The following is a 20,319-nucleotide window of genomic DNA, read 5'->3' as shown; positions in this document are numbered from 1 at the left end:
GCCAATCACTACATTTACCCATCATCCCTGTTTAAAAAAAAAAAAAAAAATTAAATAAACTTTTAAGTTAGTGTAGAATTTTCTTCCTACACATTTCTTACCTTTTGACATCAGTGCTGGGAAGCCATAAGCGTCATCACTCTCTCCCCCTCCCCTCTTCTTTCACTTTGTCTCCCTCTCTCTGCCATCCTCCCACCACTTTATTAGACTGCAGCTGCACCAAGGTTCACTCTAATCCTGGTGAGGTGATGCAGTAGTGTGAAACTCTCAAAGCGTCTATGACAAATGACAGGGACCAAGAAGATGCAGAGATTCCCTAAAATGGTAATAACATTAAAAGAATTATTCAAATCCAGACAAGTAGATAAGCGGTGTTGGTATGAACGCCCCAGAAACATTTTACACTACAACACAGAAGTTAAAACAGGGTTTATCCATTTATCAAAATAAAGAGTGTTAACCCATATAGGGAAGATTAAGTGATGATCTTTTCGGTGTGGAGCAAAATACAAACAAATGTCCTGAGCCAGTAAAAAACCAATGAGAGTAAATTAGGCATCTCCTTCCCAAAGTATTACAACCAATTAAGTAAGCAGTTCTCAACCAGATCGTCTGTTCTCTCAAGGTTCGGTAAAATAAGCCATTAAAACCAACCTTACAGCTTTTTTATTTTATGCAGTTGGTTGCTTAGGGACTATGAGGAATATGAATTGAATTTGTTACTCATATTTATTTGAATATGAAAACCTCTGGTGTCAATTGATGCATAAATTGTCCTGGGCTTGCTGTTAATGTCTGACAAATCTGATTGGCATGCTGCCTAGTTCTATTGAGGCACTTAAAGACTTTTCAGCTTGAGACTTTGTGTCTATAAAAAGGATTAACCCCCTGTGGAAGTATTCATGGTGCGTTTTTTTTCAGTGACTTGGAAATGTTCTTATATCCATTCCGACTTTGTGCTTTTCACCGTTACTTGGCGTGCTCCTTTGTCTTCATGGTGAAGGTTTTGCTGATCCACAAAAGTTAGACCTTCCAGACACATGTATTTATGTACTTCTACTACAATGACTTGACACAGGTGGTCTCCATTAATCAAATGATGTGACTTTTATAACCAATAGACCCTTTTCACAGCCGACATTTTGTCAAAGTACAGGTGTAACTAATAATAACGATGCTTCCATTCCAAGAAGCGTCCCAGTAGAGCTCTGGAACTGGCTCACCTAAATGTAATGCAGCCATCATTAACGTTATAAACGTTGTTCTTCAAAATGTCTGCTGTGAAATGGGTCTATTGGCTGCACCAGTGGTGATTTAGGTGTGTCCTTTAAAAAGGAGGTGAATACAGTTTAGTTAATTTAGATAACATTGTAGACATCTCCTTTGACTTTAAAAGGGTATTTTTCTGTTTATCAATGTCAAAAACGCCACATTAAATCTACTTTGATTCAATGTTGTAAGGCAGTTAAACATGAAAACCTTTTGTTATTGGGAATAAGGTCAAATTTGGGACCTGGCAGGAAATAAGTGCCACTGCTGTAAGAGGCTGCATTGTGATTATTATTATTATTATTATTATTATCATCATTTTTAAATCACTTTACTGTGATTAGTAAAAGGCTTCAAGAACGTTTGACATATCACAGGGTCAATTTGTAAATACATGGTAAACACGTGTTCACAATCTACTGAAGTTGGAGCAAAGATAGTCTCATCGAGAGAAAAGCAGGCGAGGAGAATATTTGGTTTACTTCCTTCCTCTTTCCTTGGCAAGTAAACTGCAAGACTGTGGTCTTTTATCCAATAAAAACAATTGCCGTTTCATTGACATTGAATCATTAAATGTGTAAAATTACATCTCCTGTGAAACAGCACAAGTAGGATAACATTTTTTCGAAACTATTATCAGCAGAAACTACACATTTGTTTGTTTTAGCACTTTATTGTGACTGTACGAAAAAACAGTAAATAAAATAATAAAACACTTGTTTTGTGCAACACATTTGGCCAGTTTTATAGAGGTAAGATGTTCCCATGCCTTTTTATGTCTTTTTTTTCTTTGCATTGCTCAATTTCTGTCTTGGGCAAGGGTTCAATAAATAAGTAGAGAATGTGTCCACTGTTGAGCTGTGAGGATCTTTACCTTGTCAAGATGCACCAAATACACTGGACCACGCTCTGATGAAGAGAGAATCTAATAAAAACAAGTCATAAAACAAAATCTTTGTTTTGTTCAGTAGTTTACCTAAATTCACATTCTCAACATCATACATAATTTTGTGCAAAATAAAAAAAGTGCAAATAAATAAAAATCAGATGCATACACCCAGTTTCCTTCCCACAAGGTTTCAGTTTGATCCCCTAGCTGTACAGTGGCCGACCGTTGAAAATGAATTCTCTATCTACACATCTATGGACTCTGCACCTCCACAGGCTATGTTTAAAAAAAGAGCATTCTGTGTTTTCAATATAAAATGTGCCTCAGCCTCGTGGCAAAGACATTTCTCCATCAAAAAGCAGTCCACTCTGGCTTAAACTCTGCTCCAGTTCTGGTCACAAAACCATTTTTACCATTATTCACAGCCTTTCTGGATCCTCCAACACTGCCCAGTCTCACCTCCTCAAATACTCGGCAACAATAGCAGCAGGAGCTGGACCCCAGTGTCCATTCAGTACAGGGGGAGGAATGATGACTTCAAGTCTGCAACAGATTCAGAGTTCAGCTCGACTCATATCGCCCCCCCCTAGAATTGAGACAGTTTGACTGGTTTCAGCTCGGAGCCGTTGGGTTTGACGCACGTATGTGAGGTTTTCAGCTGTGAGGTGACGGTGAAAACCTAGGAGTTTCTGGCAGCGTTCTCATTGCTAGGTGAGCTGGGGGAGGAAGAGGATGAGGACGAAGGAGAGAAGTTCATTCCCGATAACCCTGGTGGGTCTGTGGCGGTGTTCTGACCACTAAGACTCTTCCTGCACACAGGACACGTATCGTGCTGTGGGAAACGAGGACAAACGGGACTTGTGTAAACATTGAGTATTTTCAATGCATTTAAAAATTCACATGATTGCTTTGGATAGAATCAAATTGTATCAAATTATGCTACAGATGTAACACAACAAGAGGAAAAAACATCCATCATACAAGTTATTATAGTGTCTTAATAGGGTCTTATAGTTAAACAGTCAAATGTTTATAAGCTTTTCAAATGTACTTTGTCGACCTACAACAGCACTTGGGGGGAGCACCAGAGGTATGTCTCAAAAACGGAGGCGAAGCTGCAGTTTGCTTGACCCAAAGCATCGCTGCTTTTCTTTTTGCTCACTGGCACACTGTCCCTATCAAAACAGTTAACTGAAACTGCCGGCTGCTGTTTATTTATTTGTGTCGTTTTGCAGTTCACTTGCTCACACTGCAGCGCGTTAAGACTAGCTTCAAAAAGGTTTTCACAAAACACAATGGGTTATAATAAACACATTATTAGAGACAAATCGGGCTTTAAATAGCCAATCGGGCTTTAAATAGCCAAACAGCTTGGTGTAGCTGGTACCAATCAAAAACCATGATCAATGTCTGATATCAATCTTGCAGATCTATTTGGGACATCTGTGATAGATAGACGTACCTGTTCCAGCCACGGTACTATACAGTCATTGTGAAACAAATGATTGCATGGCAGTTGTCTAACATTCTCCTGAACGCTGTAGTCTTCTTTGCACACAGGACACTCTAAACCAGCACCTGCACAAACAGAAAATGACATACTGTCTGTCTGTGTGTGAGAGACCCACGTCCACATGCTTCAGCTACATGGAAAATAGCAGCCACACCTGTTCCGTTTATTTGAGTTTAGGCAGTGCACTGCAAGATTATATTACAGCACTTCACTACCGCAGACAAAGACGTGTATATGCATACGTATATATACACAGGAATCTCCCCACATTAGTCTGTGATGATAGAACATTTTTTCAAGGGGTGACTATTGTCAGTTGTCTTGTGGCAATAGAGAAAATAATGCATTGAATTGGCTTACAGGCCTCTATACAAACAGTTTTCTTTTTTTATGTGGCCTAAAGGTTAGAGAAGCGAGCTTGTGACCGGGAGGTCGTCGGTTCAATCCCCAGACTGGCAGGATAAAATCTAGGTATGGAAAGGTAATGAGCAGCTTGTCCCTCAACAAGCTGCAGTGGCGAGCAGATGTGGTTGTACTGGGCCGCTTCCAGGTATGAATGTATAACTGTGTGAATGTGATCAGGGTTTTCCTGCAAAAGAGAGGCTTACTCTCTGGGAACCTTCCCTGAATAAACAAAGGTTGAGGTGATGAAAGACAGCGAGTGAGTGAGAGTAAGAGAGACCTGGACTTACCCACATGTTCCTCTGTAATGGTAATGGTGGGTAAACTCTTTATCCTTTCTCTGTCTGCAGGAGGGGGACCCGTGTTTTCAAACTGGTTCAGTAACTACAAGTGAAAAAGAGCAGAATCCCAATGAACGGCTGTGAGATCATCTGCATGACAACAAGGGGGTTCTGTATATTCTCAAATAAAAAAAATAAAAAAAAATCTTAATGTAGAAAACACTTAGGACTTTGGATCCTTGTATCATTATGTTGCTATAAAATAATTTATACTATACAAATATACTATGAATTATTAATTATGACATTATAAATAGCAATATGCTTGGGGCTTTATTGAAAAGGTTCTTAGGACACTGTAGCCACCTAATTGATATGCAGTTGTATCTCCACTGTCTGTAAATGTAAAAAAAAAAAAAAAAAAACTTTTTATACCTGTGTAATGATAGCATCAAGACCATTGGCACCCCAGGCGTAGTCCATTGGATTGGAATGTAGCATACCCCTGCAAGACAAGAAGGTAGTCAAAAAAAAATGATAATTGTACTGAAAAAAGTAAACAAACATGCATCACAGTTTCTTATACTTACCATGGTCCCATCCCCATATTTGGCATGGCTGTAGGTGCTATGATTCCATTTACTAGCTGCTGGATAATTCTGTATCCGGAAAAAACATTAAAAAAAATTTACTTTCAATATTTGAATCAAACTGAGAAATTCAACAGTGAATTCAACAATTCTTATCTAAATTACACAAATGGAAAATATCTGTACATATTAGGGGTGTCACGATTCTATTCGATTTAAACATTTTCTTTTCAGCAGTGACAGCAATGCCACAATAAGAGCCACTAGATGGCAGAAGGGTAGTTTACAACAACAGTTTAAGTTTTGCAAAATTACCGAGGCACAATTGAAAGCACCATTAGTTTACCGAGACGCACATGAACACACCACGAAGTCCCTTCTGCCCAAATGCGGCAACGTTGCCACCCCGGTGACTTTAGGGAAGCAGGAGGATTTTCCAGTTCTGGTGTTTCTCAGTCCGGGAGTGGCCATCGTGTCTGTTAAATGGTAGCTTTAGGCTACCGGTAAGCTAACGTTACCCTGTGTCTTTAGCTGCATGCTACCAGCTGGTGAGCTAGTACGCTGTATCTGTTGTTGTTTTTTTCTTTGGACATGTGCAAATAGGTGGGGGGGTGGATAGAGAAAAAAAATACTGGGGGAATCGCCGATCCTGCTTTTCGATTTAAAATCAAAATGGTGACACCCCTAGTACATAGTAATAGTTTTATGGTCATAGAAATATATTAATACTCAATACAAATGGTAATGCTAGATATCTGCTGTTTGGCATTTATAGGAATAATAATCTTTGTTAAATTAGTAATACTAGATATTTTGTGTTTTATCCTTTTTGTATGAGGTAATATGCTTATGCAAGAGGCATAGCAGATCACTTTAGTTAAGCAAAGTTCTACATGATATCACATATTCTAAAACTGGAAATAATATTGTTTAAGTGTTTTCTACCATGTGAAGCACATATTGCTCACACAAAAGAAGCAAATTTTTTACCCGTGTCCTACAACCTCCAACTCACTACTGCTGAAATATCTCACCCTTCTAATGTGGGCACTCCTTCATGGCGCGTACCCTGTCGTCGAGGAACATGTCGACCGCGCGGTTGCCGCGCACTGTATCTTTGCCTTGATGCCATTTCCCTTTCTCTCCTATTTTCTGTCTCTCGGTTGTCCTCTGTGGGTAGCTGCGTTCGAAGGTCAAAGTTCTCATCAAAAATCCCAAGGGCAAACGGACCATACCCGGAGGGAAATGTGAACAAGTGTTGGTGATCCATGCTCTAGTAGAAAAGACAGAGGCAATGTCACAATTATGGTGCAGGGGGAAAAATGTATCATGGACAAGCTGAATTAATAAGTCACACTGACCTCAAAGGCTGGGCGGTTCTGATCACTGAAGGAGGACGTGGATGCGGACCCATTTTCAGTACTACTTGAACACAGTGGTGAAGAATGTGAAAAACTAAGACTCAGAAATCCACTTAAACATCTAAGTTATCAAATTCACAAAATAATATTCCATACCTTCTTTCCTCAGGCAGTTCCTCAATGAAACCAGATTCACAGCGTGGACAGGTGTAGTCCTACAGTGAAAATATAAATGTGAATATCTAATGTGACTAACAGACACAGTTGTTTGTTTATTAGGTACACCTAGCTAAAATTATGCACTCAACAGCTCTGCAAATGCTACCCTCATGAGGGTAATGAATAGAGCCAGACCGATAAAGGATTTTAAGGCGGATATCGATACAAATATTTGGTGATTAAAAAAAAAAATATATATATATATATTTTTTTTTATCCAGAAACGCGTAACCAAAGATAAACAGATTTCCCCAACATTTGTTATTTGTAGTTATTTATGAGTCCTCACTAAAATAATATGATAATGCAGTTTAAAAATAAACTTGTTTGTTTTATTGTCACAACAGAACAACAAAAAATATATTAAAGTTCTGATAAATAAAATGTATAAAAATACATAAACCATTGCTATTATTAACCTGTGTGTTAATTGTATAGCCCACTAACTATAGTAAATCAAAATTGGAATGTTTCTAAAATTCCCCAGCTAAACTTTCAATGGAAAGCAATGTTAAAAATATCCAGTTTATTCCCATTAATTCCCGTTAATTCCCATGAAAGTTTCCAAATTGGAATGTTTCTAAAATTCCCCAGCTAAACTTTCCATGGAAAGTTTCTGGAAATTTACCAGAAAATTTCCACCCCTTTGCAACCCTAGTGCCCTTTATTTAGAGAGTGTGGATAACTCAAATCATGGGCGCCATATTGGATACCAACGTCAGATGACTCTACAGTGTAACCCTATGGGGCGAATATGCTATCTTGAAATAAAATCGCTTATTTTCACCTTCAACAGGCATATACATGTTATTATCAACATTTGTCAATATGTGAAAGGCCCTTACAGAAATATTCCAGTGTATATTCAATATTGTAAATGGGCCTAAAAAAAATGCCCACTGTAGTGAGTGACCACGTCGCCTAATACTCTCTGAGCAGTGTTTACCTTTCTAATGTCCGGTAGCATACAGGCTAACTATAGCCAGTTAGCATACGTACAGGCTAACTATAGCTAGCTTTGTGTGTAACGTAACAAAAACCCACCCATCTCAGGAGGAGTGAAGCTTAATATTTCATTCAATAAAATGATGGTAACGCCACAGGTCTTATGTTGACAACGTGGACGCAGATATAGGAAACTCCGAAGGGAGTTGTAATATTTACCTAGCAGGCTAGGCTAACGCTGTTGCGCTAACGTTAGCAAACATCAGCGTAGCGGTCTAAACTTGTGAAAAGCCGAACAACATCCCCGTTCAAGCTGTGTTTCACTTTCCCTCCAATATTATTATGAAGATAATAAAGACACCTGGACTTGGTCGAGACCAAAAGCCATATGACTATGGCAAGATCACAAGCATTTAGGTACATGGAGTGCTAGCGAAAAAGCTAACGCTAGCATAAGGCTGACTTCAAACTCAATTCATTTCTAAAGCAGTGTTATAACTTTTTTGATAGTAATGTACATATTAACAATGGGATTACTATATTTGTCCTATGTAATTTGTTATCATATCGAAGAGAGAAATTGACATTTACCTCACACAATAATGAACAGCTACCATACATTTTGCCTTTTTGCTTCACGAGGGGACTTGTGAAATCTTTTGCCGCTTCCCTGTCTTTCATTGCAGCCAAACACACAACAGTTGGGCATTTTTTCAGTGATTTATGTCATTTTTAAAAAAAATTTAATTCAAGAGTCCACGAAACACATGACTACCTCGGAACCAATCGCATAACGGGATAGCTCAGAACATTTGATTCCCTAGTTGGCCACACTCTCTAAATAAAGGGCACTATGCAACCCTATTGTAGAGTGCCCTCTGGTGGACAAACTATGCAACGCCAACATTGTTGAAGGGTGTTTCGTTCGTTTTTATTTTATTTTTTAAATATTCATTTATCAGCCATTATAAATGCATAGGGGTGGTACGGTTCACAAAACCCACGGTTCGGTTCGTATCACGGTTTTAGGGTCACGGTTTTCGGTTCAGTACGGTTATTATTTTATCTTTAACACTCCAGAATATACTTCAGCATATAGCTAAAATTACCATATTGAATGCATGTTGCACAAAACGTGCACACAGTGGCAGTTCTATATTGTTTTATTTCATCATAGGTAACGTGAAATCCAAAATGTTCCCACACACCAGACTATAAACGACGCTGGCGCATCCTCCAGCTCTGGGCAGCCTCTCTCCCACTTTGACATTTCTGCAGGTGACGTGACGTGACCTGCAGCGGCACCCCACTCCACTTGAGGAGCGGTCGGCTCGGTGTCTCTCAAAATCTGACGAAAATCTTTTAAACTGACCTTTGTCGATCTGAAATGAAGACAGATTCAGCAACTGCATGGCCTATTTCTCGCTTAAAATGTTTTCAGAAACACGTTTCGTTGAACTATTTTAGTACAATATGAGATCGTATTCTGAACGAGCCGCCATGACAGTGTGTTTTGAAATTAGGGACCAGCCAGACCCATGTGACGCAATCGTCCAATCAGCTGCCATGGGTTGCGTTTGTCACGCCCATCCCGCTCGTCATTTCCAATAAGTGTTTTAACATAGGTGTCGAAAGTGGGCACTACGGCAGTAAGAGGTTAGTGCACATTAACAGTGTACTGACGAACCGTGCGGTACACACATGCACCGAACCGAGACTAGCAAACCGAGCGGTTCGGGTGTTTTTTCATGAACCGTACCACCCCTATAAATGCAGATACCGATAGTTTGGAAAATGCCTAATATTGGCGGTAATATCGGCCCGCTGATATATCGGTCAGGCTCAAGTAATAAAGGTTTTTAGTGTTGGTGATGATTCAACTTTATAGTCATTTGGGAGGCTGTGTGCTGCGGTTTAATTGTATTGTGTTATACTGAGAGGTGTTTCTAATATTTAGTCTACCATCACTGATCTAAATGGGGTGGACTAAATAGTATTAGTATTGTTTTATTATTAGTATACTTATAATGCAATACAATTTAGCAGCACCAAAAACTGTTGCCTCCAAAATACCCATAACATAAAACAACTTGGATCTTGTATTGCAAGACAAATATCCGTCCCTAAGGACAAACTGTTATCTTATCTTAGTTTCAACAAAAACTGAATATTATAACCTTCATAAGAGTAGAATTTATTGCAGGGCTCTTGTATTACAGTAGACTGCATTGGTTTTAGCTAGGTGTGCTTGTACCTAATAAACTGGCAACTGAGTATATTATGTCTAATAATGGAAAATATACACTTTCCTAAAAACACGTGTCTCTTAAGTTTAACAAATGTTACATGCTGTAAATAACACATTGTGAGCACTTCCAAAATACAATAGGATAGTACGCTGTCACACAGGTAAGCAGGATGGCTGTCAATAAAGTAACGGTTACTGTAACATTCAAGAAGCTTCCCATGAATGCCTTGACAACAGACTGCTGTGGTAGGCAAGCGGACTGTTACTGTAAAAAAATCATTCATTCATTAGAGATACTAACTCGTTATTTTAAGAAAGTTCCTAATTATTGTGAGATACTACCTCATCATAATGACTTACAGGATCTTTTTCTCCCATCACATTGGCAGAAAGGGCTTCCATAACAATAAGCTAACAGCAAGCCTTAGCTATGGGAAAGAAATGTACATCAAACGTGCCATACGCCCCTGACCGAATCGAAATCTGATTCAGAAAGTGAACCTGTCTTCTGTTAGCTTGCTTGCTGACGTTAAACGCCACCCTTATGAGACCTGCCAAGCTGTTAAGATGGGCGCTATTTAACTTTAGCTGCTATTTAGTATAACATAATATAGCTGAAATTATGTCTAAAACCCAAAAGCATAACGTGAATCCACCCGCCACACTTGACTGTCACTCTGGACCGTTGTTGCCTATGGGGCTAGCTAACTAGCATAGCTAGCTAAACAGCAGCAGGTCGACGTGACTGGTTGTGCACCACAACCACACACACATACACATACATAAACCACACAAGCACAAACACAATTACTCAATCTTCAAGTAGGCAAATATGTCTCTTGGGTCCTTACCGGTAAACGCGGACTAATCTCTGCTGAACACCGGTGACAAAAAAACCGGTAGGGCCGTGGCGGAGCTTCAGCCATTTCTAAGCAGGAGGATTCGTAAGAAACCGACGGGTAGCAACAAGGGACACAACAAAACTTGACTTTTGCAACGGGAAAGACCATGGATGTACGGTGGAAACGGAAACAAAGGAGCGCTATGTCAGCTAGAAAAATTACCAAAAAGAAGACTTCCGGTTAAATATATAACGCGAGAAATGTATTTGTATTTTTTTTTTACAACACTATTGCACAATGAAATAAATGTTACATACGTTGTAGCTCCTTCAAAGACATAACACATATATAAAATTTGACAAAACATAATGATTTTCTATTCAATCGCCACATTTGTGGTATTTAAAAATGGCATTTAAAATGATTATATAAAATCACTTTTTTATTATGTATGTGCACTGCATGTTTGAACTGTAGAGGCTACATTATGCTAAGCAAAAGTAAGAATACAGTTGGACACTGTACAGACTTTCTGTCATTTCTCTTCCATGTGATGTGAATATAGACCACAGTCTTTGTCAAACATGGCAGCTATGCCCTCATTTTCAGACCTTCATGCTTGAGAACAGTGCACACAGCAGTTTCTGCAGACCGTGCTCCAAATATTAGTATGGTACAAAAGTACAATTCGCATATGGGTTTTATTAGGTACACATGTAGGCCTACAATCTGTTGCAAAGCTATAATACCCCTGCAATAAATTACATTTTTTTGTGAAGTTTAAAGTTCAAGTTTTGAAACTGCGTTAGGTGTCATTTACACATGTGCTGGGGACAGAATATTAGAAACGTCTAAACAATTCAATTCAATACAACACCACTACACTAACAATGTTAACAAAAACTGAACACAATAACCTTCACAAAGGCTAAGTTTATTAGCTATTGTAGATTGCATTGCATTGTGCAAGTGTGCCTAACCCAGTAGCCTATGGTATAGTGTATTGCCAGACCTATGACTTATTTCGACAGGGGCAGTATTGAGGGGAAACAAAAAAATGTTTTCTCAAAATGTTCCTTTGGGGATGTCATAATAGAAAACACTATGGTGTGATGATGCAATGGTTTCAAAGTAGTTTGTAGTTTATAGTCCGGGGTCCTAGATAGATAGATAGATAGATAGATTTGGAGAGATCATAGTCGGTAGAGATAATGCTTTTATTCTGGACAAACTACGACCGGAAGTCTCGTTCCTGTGTACGCCAGTGGATTTAGCTTACTAATCAGCTATTACGGTAGCAGCCAAAGGCCTTATTGTAGTGCGTTAGTGTCGTTTTCGAAATATTTTTTTTTACTTCTGCTACTACCATGGAACCTAGCGATGCAGGTACATATTTATTGTGAATTTGACGTTGATGCTAACGCTAAATATGTAGCAGCTTCCCTTAGTAAACGCGTAAGGAAGCCAGGGTAGTCGTTAGCTGTTAACGTAAACTACGGTATAGGTTAGCTTTGTGTAACGTTAGCTGTAGGAGAGCTCGCTTGCTGGCGTAATCAATGTAGCTACAACGTTAGCTAGCTAGCTGTCGGTAAGATAATAATAGAAGTTAGTTATCATACATGACAATTTGCATTATATTTACATAACTTCACAAATACCCGTTTCCTTAGTTCTGCAACATGTAACGTTAATATACATGAATGTCGCATTTTCTCCCATTTCTTAGCAGCTTTTAGAAGTAGTCTTTTGGTGCGATTTAGAGAACTGTTCTTGTATGCTAGTCTGCAATGCAAAGTTATAATATTGCATGTAAGTTCCCATATGTATCTGCCTTAAATACGTTTAACCCTAGTAATATCCAGTAACAAAATATACAATGAACTGAAATATACACCATTTTCTTGTGTATCATAAAGGGACTGAATGACAATAAATGACCCTTAAACCCTAACTGGGGCAAATTTCGTAGGATGAATATCAGAAAATGTCACCTGTTACATTTGCTACCTTAACTGCCAGCTCTACAGCTGTATAACATGCTTATTGTTGTGATATATTGCATTTTTACTTTTTTAGGGCGAGGAGGATGGAAGTCCAAGCCTATCCAGCCACAGAAAAACAAGATGAACATGAATATTCTACGTCAAGAGAAGCTGATAGCTCAGAAGAAGAAAGAGATTGAGGCCAGAATGGCAGAGCAAGCAAAACTGAATATGCAAACCCCGAGCAAACCCCTGCCTCCAAGGTAACAATAAACTTATGGACCTGCAAATATGGCACAGACATGTAAAAGTCAACATATGGAAACTATTTTTTTAAGTACAGTGTATATGTCTGGTTCTGCCAAATTATAAAACAAGTATATTTAAACATATTTCATCCATTCTGATCCCAATAGTTATCCCAGTCTTCAAGGAGGTACATCAAACAAGTTTGTAAATGATGGAAGCTTCTTACAGCAGTTCATGAGGTTGCAGAAGGAGAAATCCAACAATGTGTCTGGTCAGTACTTTACTTGTAGTTTTGGCTTATGTAAAAGACGTATAAAGATTCTTCAGGCTGTCTACTATAAGTCCTTGACAGCACTACAGTTTGTGGGAGCTAGAACTTTTAAAGAGGGCATCCATGACATTACCTTATATTACTTACTTGTGTTTGTTACCTGCCAAATGTTCTGGTTGAAGAACAATCCTTATCATTTATAGCAGAAAGAATAATACCCTTTAAATGAAGGCTTGTACTAGATTTCTATGTGTCCTGTTTCATACTCTTTCTAGGTTCCACCAGTGAAACCAAAACTCCCACAACCTCTACTTCATCACCAGGAGGAAACACACTGCAGAAAAAGAGCATTCTTGTTGGCAAGCGGCCTGGCCTTGGAGTCAGTAGCATGCTTAGTCAGTTCAAGAATTACTCCCACTCCAAGAAGAATCCTGTTCTCAGCCAGAGGCCAAGTGTGTTTTGTTCTCCAGATGATGAAGACGAGGAAGAAGAATCTGATTACTCCGGATTCTTAGAGATGAAAGGTAATTCAAGGCCTGTGTTTTTCAGTGTATCTCTGGACGTGTATGGCTTGGACATTCAATGCATCTTCTGCATACTCCAGTGCCTTGTGACTGGCATTTTGTCATAGGTGCCCATAGAGTAAATGTACTTATAGCCTGCTTAAAGTTTCTCCCCCAGAGGACTCAGACACCAGGCTCATTATCGACAAGATGGCCTCTTTTGTGGCGGAGGGAGGAGCTGAACTGGAGAGAAAGGCCAAGGAAGACTACAAGGACAATCCTGTTTTCTCGTAAGTTTGAAGGACCGTGTAGCTCATCCAGATGTATTTACTCATACAGTGTTTTCAAACTCATCTGATTTCAAATGTTATCCTTGCCTTTCAGATTTTTATACGATAAGAGCAGCATGGAGTATCTCTACTTCAAAAACAGAGTTGCTGTTTTGAGAAAGAATTTGCTAAGACCTGAGAATACGAAAGATAATGGTAAGATTACCTCTTCCTGCACATTTGACTCAATTTTCTTTGTCTCATCTTTATTTAAGTACATTTTTATAGTCCCACATTGTGCACAACATTATACCTGCAGATACAAGTTTCACAGTGTAGGCATAGTGTATGTGGTGGAGCCTCCTTAGGCTTTACATGGTCTTCATTTGTTACAGTAAATGCCTCACAATCCATACAGTTCCCCATTCACCACCCCTGTCCCCCTTGCTCCTCCTTCCTCTTCTATTGGCTCTAGACTGGTGGTGTGTGAGGGCCAGTTGAGTACGGTACAGTAGTAGAGTGTGAATTGAGTCCCAGTACTGATAGGCTGCTTAAAGTCTCCCCCCCAGTGGACGCGGAAACCCAGCAGGTTGTTGAGAACCTGGCCAGGTTTGTGGCGGAGGGTGGCCCCGAGGTGGAAGCCATGGCTGCTGTGCGTAACCGAGACAACCCTGCCTTCAGGTCAGTTGCTGCATATGTGCCACTGTGTTTCTTTACACTTTGTGTTTTAAAAAAAAAAATAATTTTAAAGCCTGGTTTTACACAAAATATCTACTGTCCCTCCCTCAGTTTTTTATATGAACACCAAAGTCCAGTCCACCGCTTCTACCAAGAGAAAATAGAGGAGTATCGTGCGGCAGCCTCCCAGAGCTTTTCACCTCCAGCAGCAGAGTTGAGAACAGACCTTCCACGACCAGCTGCTCCACCATTATCAGGAACCCCTCCACAGCTGAACCCCACTTCTCTACCCCACATTCAGGAGGCAGAAACTCCGCCCGTCAAACGGAAGAGAAAGAGCAGATGGGGGTCGGAGGATGACAAAGTCGAGTTGCCCATTCCTCCCATCATTGTTCCTCAGGAGATTAATGTTCCAGACCCTAACACACCATGTCTCTCTGGTACATGAACTTTTTTTTTTTACATTTTCTATAAATATATTGTATGTGCATGCACATTTTGTTCTTGTGGGGATTGGAAGTAATTAACATAAAACCTGATCTTGGTGCCACCTTTTTAGAAGGCAGTGTCAATATGTGTTTGGAGCTGATACCATTGTCGAATATTTTCCAACCCATACATTTTCATATTAATATGCATTTTTTGGATGAGTCATAAAAGATAATGTAATTATTGTCAAGAAATTGGTACTGCCATCATTATACATATTGATGTTATGGCACCAACAATCGTTTTTGTAATCGCATTTTAATTTGCTATTTTGGCTACACTATCAGCCCATCCAATAATGAATGTATGAATATATAAGTTTATGGTAACGTCTGTTTCAGCCCAGGAGCTGAGAGGTCTTGGTTATAAGAAAGGGAAGCCTCTTGGTCTGGTAGGAGTGACAGAACTGTCTGAGGACCAGAAGAGACAACTCAAAGAACAACAAGAGGTATGAAAGTGCCGACTAAATGTATTTAATCAGTGAAAATTACACCGCTGCATTTTAAACTATACCTAAACTCTACCCTCCCTGAAAATATTTTATTCACTCTTTGTCTATTTTTTATTTATTTAATCTGTCTTTTAGAATAATCAACAGGCACATTGATGACACGGGTTGATCTCACTATAAATTCAGGATTATTAGGCCCTGTAATTGTTGTGTGTGTGTGTGTGTGTGTGTGTGTGTGTGTGTGTGTGTGTGTGTGTGTGTGTGTGTGTGTGTGTGTGTGTGTGTGTGTGTGTGTGTGTGTGTGTGTGTGTGTGATATCTCACACTCTGCAGATGCAAGAGATGTATGAAATGATCATGAAGCACAAGCGTGCGATGGCAGAGATGCAGGTGATGTGGGAGAAGGCCATTAGAGACCACCAACATGAATACGACAGTGATGAAGAAGTCGACCAGCAGGCAGGAACCTGGGAGCATCGTCTCCGACAGATGGAAATGGAGAAAACCCGTGGTAAGGCTGACCATCAGTATGGAACATTAGTCTGCAACACTATCAGCTGCCAGTGCTTGATAATCAGTTCTTATTAAGGTAAAGTGATCAACTATTGCTGTAAAAAAAACAAAAAAAAAAACACTTCTTGTCTGTTCTTTTCCAGAGTGGGCAGAATCTCTGACAGAAATGGGTAAAGGGAAACATTTTATTGGTGACTTCCTGCCCCCTGAGGAGCTGGATAAGTTCATGGAAACCTTCAAGGCACTCAAGGTTAGTTTGCCTCTGAATATACTTGTTCTCTAGCCTAATATTGAAGGGTTTTGCTGTTGTGCAACTGCTAGGATTGCCCATAATCCATTAATTTCAGTTTTAGAGGTAAATGAAGACTATCCCACTAATGTAATTAATTATTTTTCAGGCATCCAAGAGGTCATTAAAAGTTTTGAATTTGTCATTTAAAGAAGTGTTTTGTTTACAAAGAAAGAAAACCAATTTCATCTATTCTCTGCAGGATCTCTTTAGAGTACTGTAAAGCGTGTTTCATGCGTCTTTTAGTCTGCTTCTCCACAGAGCGGCCATACACAATTTAGTAGGGCCAGGGTCAATTGGAAATGTCTGTAAACAGGATTGTAATCATCCATCCATGCCTCTGTTTTCAAGCTGCTTATCCAGGTCAGGGGCACTGTGGTAACAGCCAGCAGAGCAACCCAGACGTCCCTTTTCCCTGCAAATTCCTCTCGCTCCTCCTGAGGGATCCCCAGGAGGAGACTGTAATTGCCACTTGTTTATTTGAAAGTCTGTTTAACTCGATTTGGTACTGTTGGGAAAACCAAACTATTTTTTTATTCCTTTAAAAGTTGAAAAAACAGCAGAGTATGTCAATAGAGATTTTGATCTAATGCAAATGTACTTCCAGAGTCATGGAATGTTAGAGACCAAGGCTGTAAGTGTTAAACACAGCATACCATTTGAGTGTAATGGCAGAAATGGGGAAAATAACATTTGTTCTCAGGTTTTTACAGGTTGTATTTAGTAAAGACTACAACCCTCCTATACTAAACCGCCTCAGATGAGTCAAATCAACTAAATAATACAAGATCTTGCCCTAACCCACACTAAATTAGTATTCAAGAATCTTCCCACCCTCCGTTATTTTTTAGAAAGAGACTAAATGGTATTGGAGACAGTGAAATGGTGCAACATCTCAGTGTGTATGGCATGAATTCCCAACTTTATTCTTCTTGCCTTGCAGGAGGGCCGGGACCCAGACTACTCAGAATACAAAGAGTTTAAGTTGACGGTGGAAAATCTTGGTTTCCGAATGCTTATGAAGATGGGCTGGAAGGAAGGTGAAGGCCTGGGCAGTGATGGACAGGGCATCAAGGCTCCTGTCAACAAGTGAGCATTCATCTTCATTACATTTGCCTTTCAGTGCACTTCTTTATCATTCAGGGTACACTTGTCAATGACTAAAATCTTTATTTCAATGCTTTTACTTACACTCTGAACTTCTACATTCCCTGGACAATAATGCACCAAATCATCACCACATCAAATTCTTTGAATGTGCAAATCTAAGTGAAGCTACACTACTGTTATTTTAAAGCATGAAAAATTCATTTTCTATTTCTCTTAAATAATGACAGAATCAACAAGACAAAGTGCAAAGTAGAGTACACAACAGAAACTGTTTGAGTGTTGACATATGACTAATTGTTTTTTTATTGTCGAATGAAATCCTTTTTTTTTTTTGCACAACGTGAACATTCTAGTCTACTATCTCACAAGTCTAGCTGTGCAACTGTGTGTCATCATTGTGCTTTTTTTTGTTGGCATTTACACTTGAACAGACCTTTTTAACAGCAGACATTGTGACTTATCATCGTATGAAAAGCACAGGTGTTACTAATAACATTTACAACGGCTCCATTCTCTTCAAGTGTCCTTGTAAGCCATGACAGTAAGCTGGCATGTGCAATACCAGGACCCTGAAACTGAAGCAGCTAATGTAAATGGGATTCAACCATTCATTAAAGTTATTATTTTCACGTGATTTTCCTATTGTGACATGTTAAAATAGCTTATGGAAAAAAAAAGGCCTATGTTTGAATAGTTTTTTCTTTATCCAGATGAACTGAGTTTAAAGGAGAAATCCGGCGCAAAATTAACCTAGGGGTTAATAACACGTGTACCGAGTTGACCGTTCTCTGAGATTTGTTTTCATGCTAATCGACTGTGACCAGTTTCATCGCAAACCGCTAATTAGCTTATAACGCTAGTCGTCGGGGCAGAGGGTAAAGTAAAAAGAAATCGCTATTTCTATACCACTAACAAGGCTCAAAATAGCACCACACTTCCACGGTAGCATAATGAGGGTCCCTACATGTCAACCGAAGCATTGAGAACTTTGTACGTTTACAGACAGTGTATTAATGTATCATGTATACATGCGGGCGCCATCTTGGGAAAACAGTCACGACCAGTCGAACGATGAACGCCGTGCAACCTGAGCTGAACTGTCACTTGAAATCTCCCATGGTCCGTGGTTTCCCAATGGGTCGATAGGAATTACGTTTGTGAAATGTAATTACATGGAAATGCATGAATTATATCCGTTTAAAATTAAAATGTATGCACGGTGTTCGTCGTTCGACTGGTCGTGACTGTTTTCCCAAGATGGCGGCCGCCTGTATACGTGAACGGTACTGTCTTTATAAACTATCTTTTTAATAAACTGTCTGTACGCTTACAAAGTTCACAATGCTTCGGTTGACATGTAGGGACCCTCATTATGCTACCGTAGAAGTGTGGTGCTATTTTGAGCCTTGTTACTGGTATAGGAATAGCTTTCTTTTTACTTTACCCTCTGCCCCGACGACTAGCGTGATAAGCTAATTAGCGCTTTGTGATAAAACTGGTCACATTCGATTAGCATGAAAACATATCTAATATATATATATATATATATATCATAACGGTCGACTCGGTACACATGTGTTATTAACCCCTAGGTTCATTTTGCGGCGGATTTGTCCTTTAACACTTATATTTTGTTGGCTCTCAAATTACCAGACAGACATGAAAAGAGAAACTAATTTTGAGTGTGTCTCTCTCTGTCCCACCTAAGGGGAACTACCGCCATGAACGGAGCAGGGTTTGGAGTTGACCGTCCAGCTGAGCTCTCAAAAAATGATGATGAGTACGATGCTTATAGAAAGAGGATGATGCTTGCTTACCGCTTCAGGCCAAACCCACTGGTAACTTCTGTTTCATGTTGTTTTCTGTTTGTTGTAACAATATTCTTTGAATTTGAAGTGTAATAGCATTCACTTCTTAGTTCTTCATTTAGTGTGCTGCTGATCCATTCATCAGGGTCAAGTGTCCTTTGCTATAATATTTGAATTTAATTGAGAGTTTCTTTTTTGTTTCCACAGAATAATCCACGGAGACCATATTACTGATGTAGAGGACTGTTTTTGTTTTATACTTGTTCTTGTTTATCACAACTTGAAACCTGTTTTCTGCAGCTGCCACAGCTCTGTTCAGTTGTGAAATAGACACTGTTGCACAGTAGAAATAAAAAAAATTTGAAGTGTGTGAAAAGTAGAAAAATTAGTAGATTCTCCATTACATTTTAGGCTTCATTTGGGTAATGTTTTGTTACATTTCAATTTAATACTGTAACTGTAACTTAAAATATATGGACTGAACATTGCCTGACTTCCAGAATGATTTCACTCTTCAGTTTGTGTTACCATTTAGTTCTCTTTCAGAGCTTGACTCAACTCTGCATTCCCAACTATATAATACAGTTCTGTATTAGTACACAATCTTCCATATCATTTTTGCATTGGGTAATTTTCCTCACTGCGCTATAACTGATTTTTGATTCATGTCATTATATTCTTCAGTGTTCACAATAATAAAAAAAAACAATCACCACTTACTGAAATGTGGAGTTGTAACTGATGTCTTAGAACTACCGTACTTATCTGTTTATTAGGAAATAAGTAGGAGCTAAGATCAACTCACTTTTAGTTTATGGTACGTGTGCTGAGTGCAGGTATCTATCCAATCATGTTGGTAACTGCCATTGTATTCATTTCTGCCTGGCTCTGGTCAGTGTTGAGCCATTGAGTAGAGTTGACCATGCAGGCTCAAGCTGCCAGTGGTGAGGAGGAGGGTAACAGATCAGTGAAATCAGACCTTCAGATTGCCATTCCCAAGGGGGGTTTACACAGGATAAATATAACTCCGAAATCCCAGCTAAGCAAGAGCATCAATCAGAGGCAACTTAAGCCTTATTAAAAAGTAAACCACCTTTGGTTGGTTAGTGGCATGGTGAAGTTTTAAGTTGAATGTAAGGGTGCAGGTAA

At 39.2% G+C, this 20,319-nt stretch overlaps 2 protein-coding genes across 4 annotated transcripts; one reads left to right on the top strand and one right to left on the bottom strand.

Annotated features, from left to right (window-relative positions):
- Nucleotides 1-1,926: 1,926 nt before the first annotated feature.
- Nucleotides 1,927-10,757, bottom strand: LOC120567603 (E3 ubiquitin-protein ligase RNF126-like). Of its 2 annotated transcripts, none has more exons than XM_039814509.1 (9): nt 10,569-10,757; nt 6,462-6,520; nt 6,306-6,369; nt 5,979-6,217; nt 4,945-5,013; nt 4,790-4,859; nt 4,364-4,457; nt 3,621-3,736; nt 1,927-2,990 (listed from the first exon to the last, which is right to left on the bottom strand). In XM_039814509.1, the coding sequence occupies exons 1-9, from the start codon at nt 10,725-10,727 to the stop codon at nt 2,838-2,840; spliced, it is 1,023 nt and encodes a 340-aa protein (XP_039670443.1). In that variant the 5' UTR covers nt 10,728-10,757; the 3' UTR covers nt 1,927-2,837. The 2 variants fall into 2 exon arrangements, with proteins under 2 accessions (XP_039670443.1, XP_039670444.1); XM_039814510.1 differs by having other exon boundaries at nt 2,838-2,990; nt 6,306-6,366.
- Nucleotides 10,758-11,794: 1,037 nt separating this feature from the next.
- On the top strand, nt 11,795-19,895 carry sugp1 (SURP and G patch domain containing 1). 2 transcript variants are annotated; one of them, XM_039814507.1, is made up of 14 exons: nt 11,795-11,945; nt 12,636-12,804; nt 12,958-13,061; nt 13,337-13,585; nt 13,731-13,854; nt 13,949-14,049; nt 14,391-14,514; nt 14,623-14,951; nt 15,342-15,448; nt 15,784-15,961; nt 16,107-16,213; nt 17,196-17,341; nt 19,071-19,200; nt 19,378-19,895. In XM_039814507.1, exons 1-14 carry the CDS (start codon nt 11,927-11,929, stop codon nt 19,402-19,404), a joined length of 1,914 nt encoding a protein of 637 aa, XP_039670441.1. In that variant the 5' UTR covers nt 11,795-11,926; the 3' UTR covers nt 19,405-19,895. The 2 variants fall into 2 exon arrangements, with proteins under 2 accessions (XP_039670441.1, XP_039670442.1); XM_039814508.1 differs by lacking the exons at nt 17,196-17,341; nt 19,071-19,200; nt 19,378-19,895 and adding an exon at nt 16,604-17,175.
- Nucleotides 19,896-20,319: the final 424 nt, after the last annotated feature.

Source organism: Perca fluviatilis, chromosome 11 (genome assembly GCF_010015445.1).
Source record: "Perca fluviatilis chromosome 11, GENO_Pfluv_1.0, whole genome shotgun sequence".
NCBI lineage: Eukaryota > Metazoa > Chordata > Actinopteri > Perciformes > Percidae > Perca > Perca fluviatilis.
The sequence above is the reverse complement of the archived record's forward strand: the minus strand, read 5'-3'. Positions and strand labels throughout refer to the sequence as shown.

Bases quoted from the DNA above. Each gene is read 5' to 3' on its own strand.
- LOC120567603 (XM_039814509.1), bottom strand. From the start codon at position 10,727: ATGGTCTTTCCCGTTGCAAAAGTCAAGTTTTGTTGTGTCCCTTGTTGC. The intron at 6,370-6,461 runs GTATGGAATATT...ACTGTGTTCAAG, and splicing joins GAACTGCCTGAGGAAAGAAG to TAGTACTGAAAATGGGTCCG. The intron at 3,737-4,363 runs GTAAGTCCAGGT...CTGTTTGTGCAG, and splicing joins CATTACAGAGGAACATGTGG to GTGCTGGTTTAGAGTGTCCT.
- sugp1 (XM_039814507.1), top strand. The intron at 13,586-13,730 runs GTAATTCAAGGC...GCCTGCTTAAAG, and splicing joins CGGATTCTTAGAGATGAAAG to TTTCTCCCCCAGAGGACTCA. The intron at 16,214-17,195 runs GTTAGTTTGCCT...CTTGCCTTGCAG, and splicing joins AAACCTTCAAGGCACTCAAG to GAGGGCCGGGACCCAGACTA.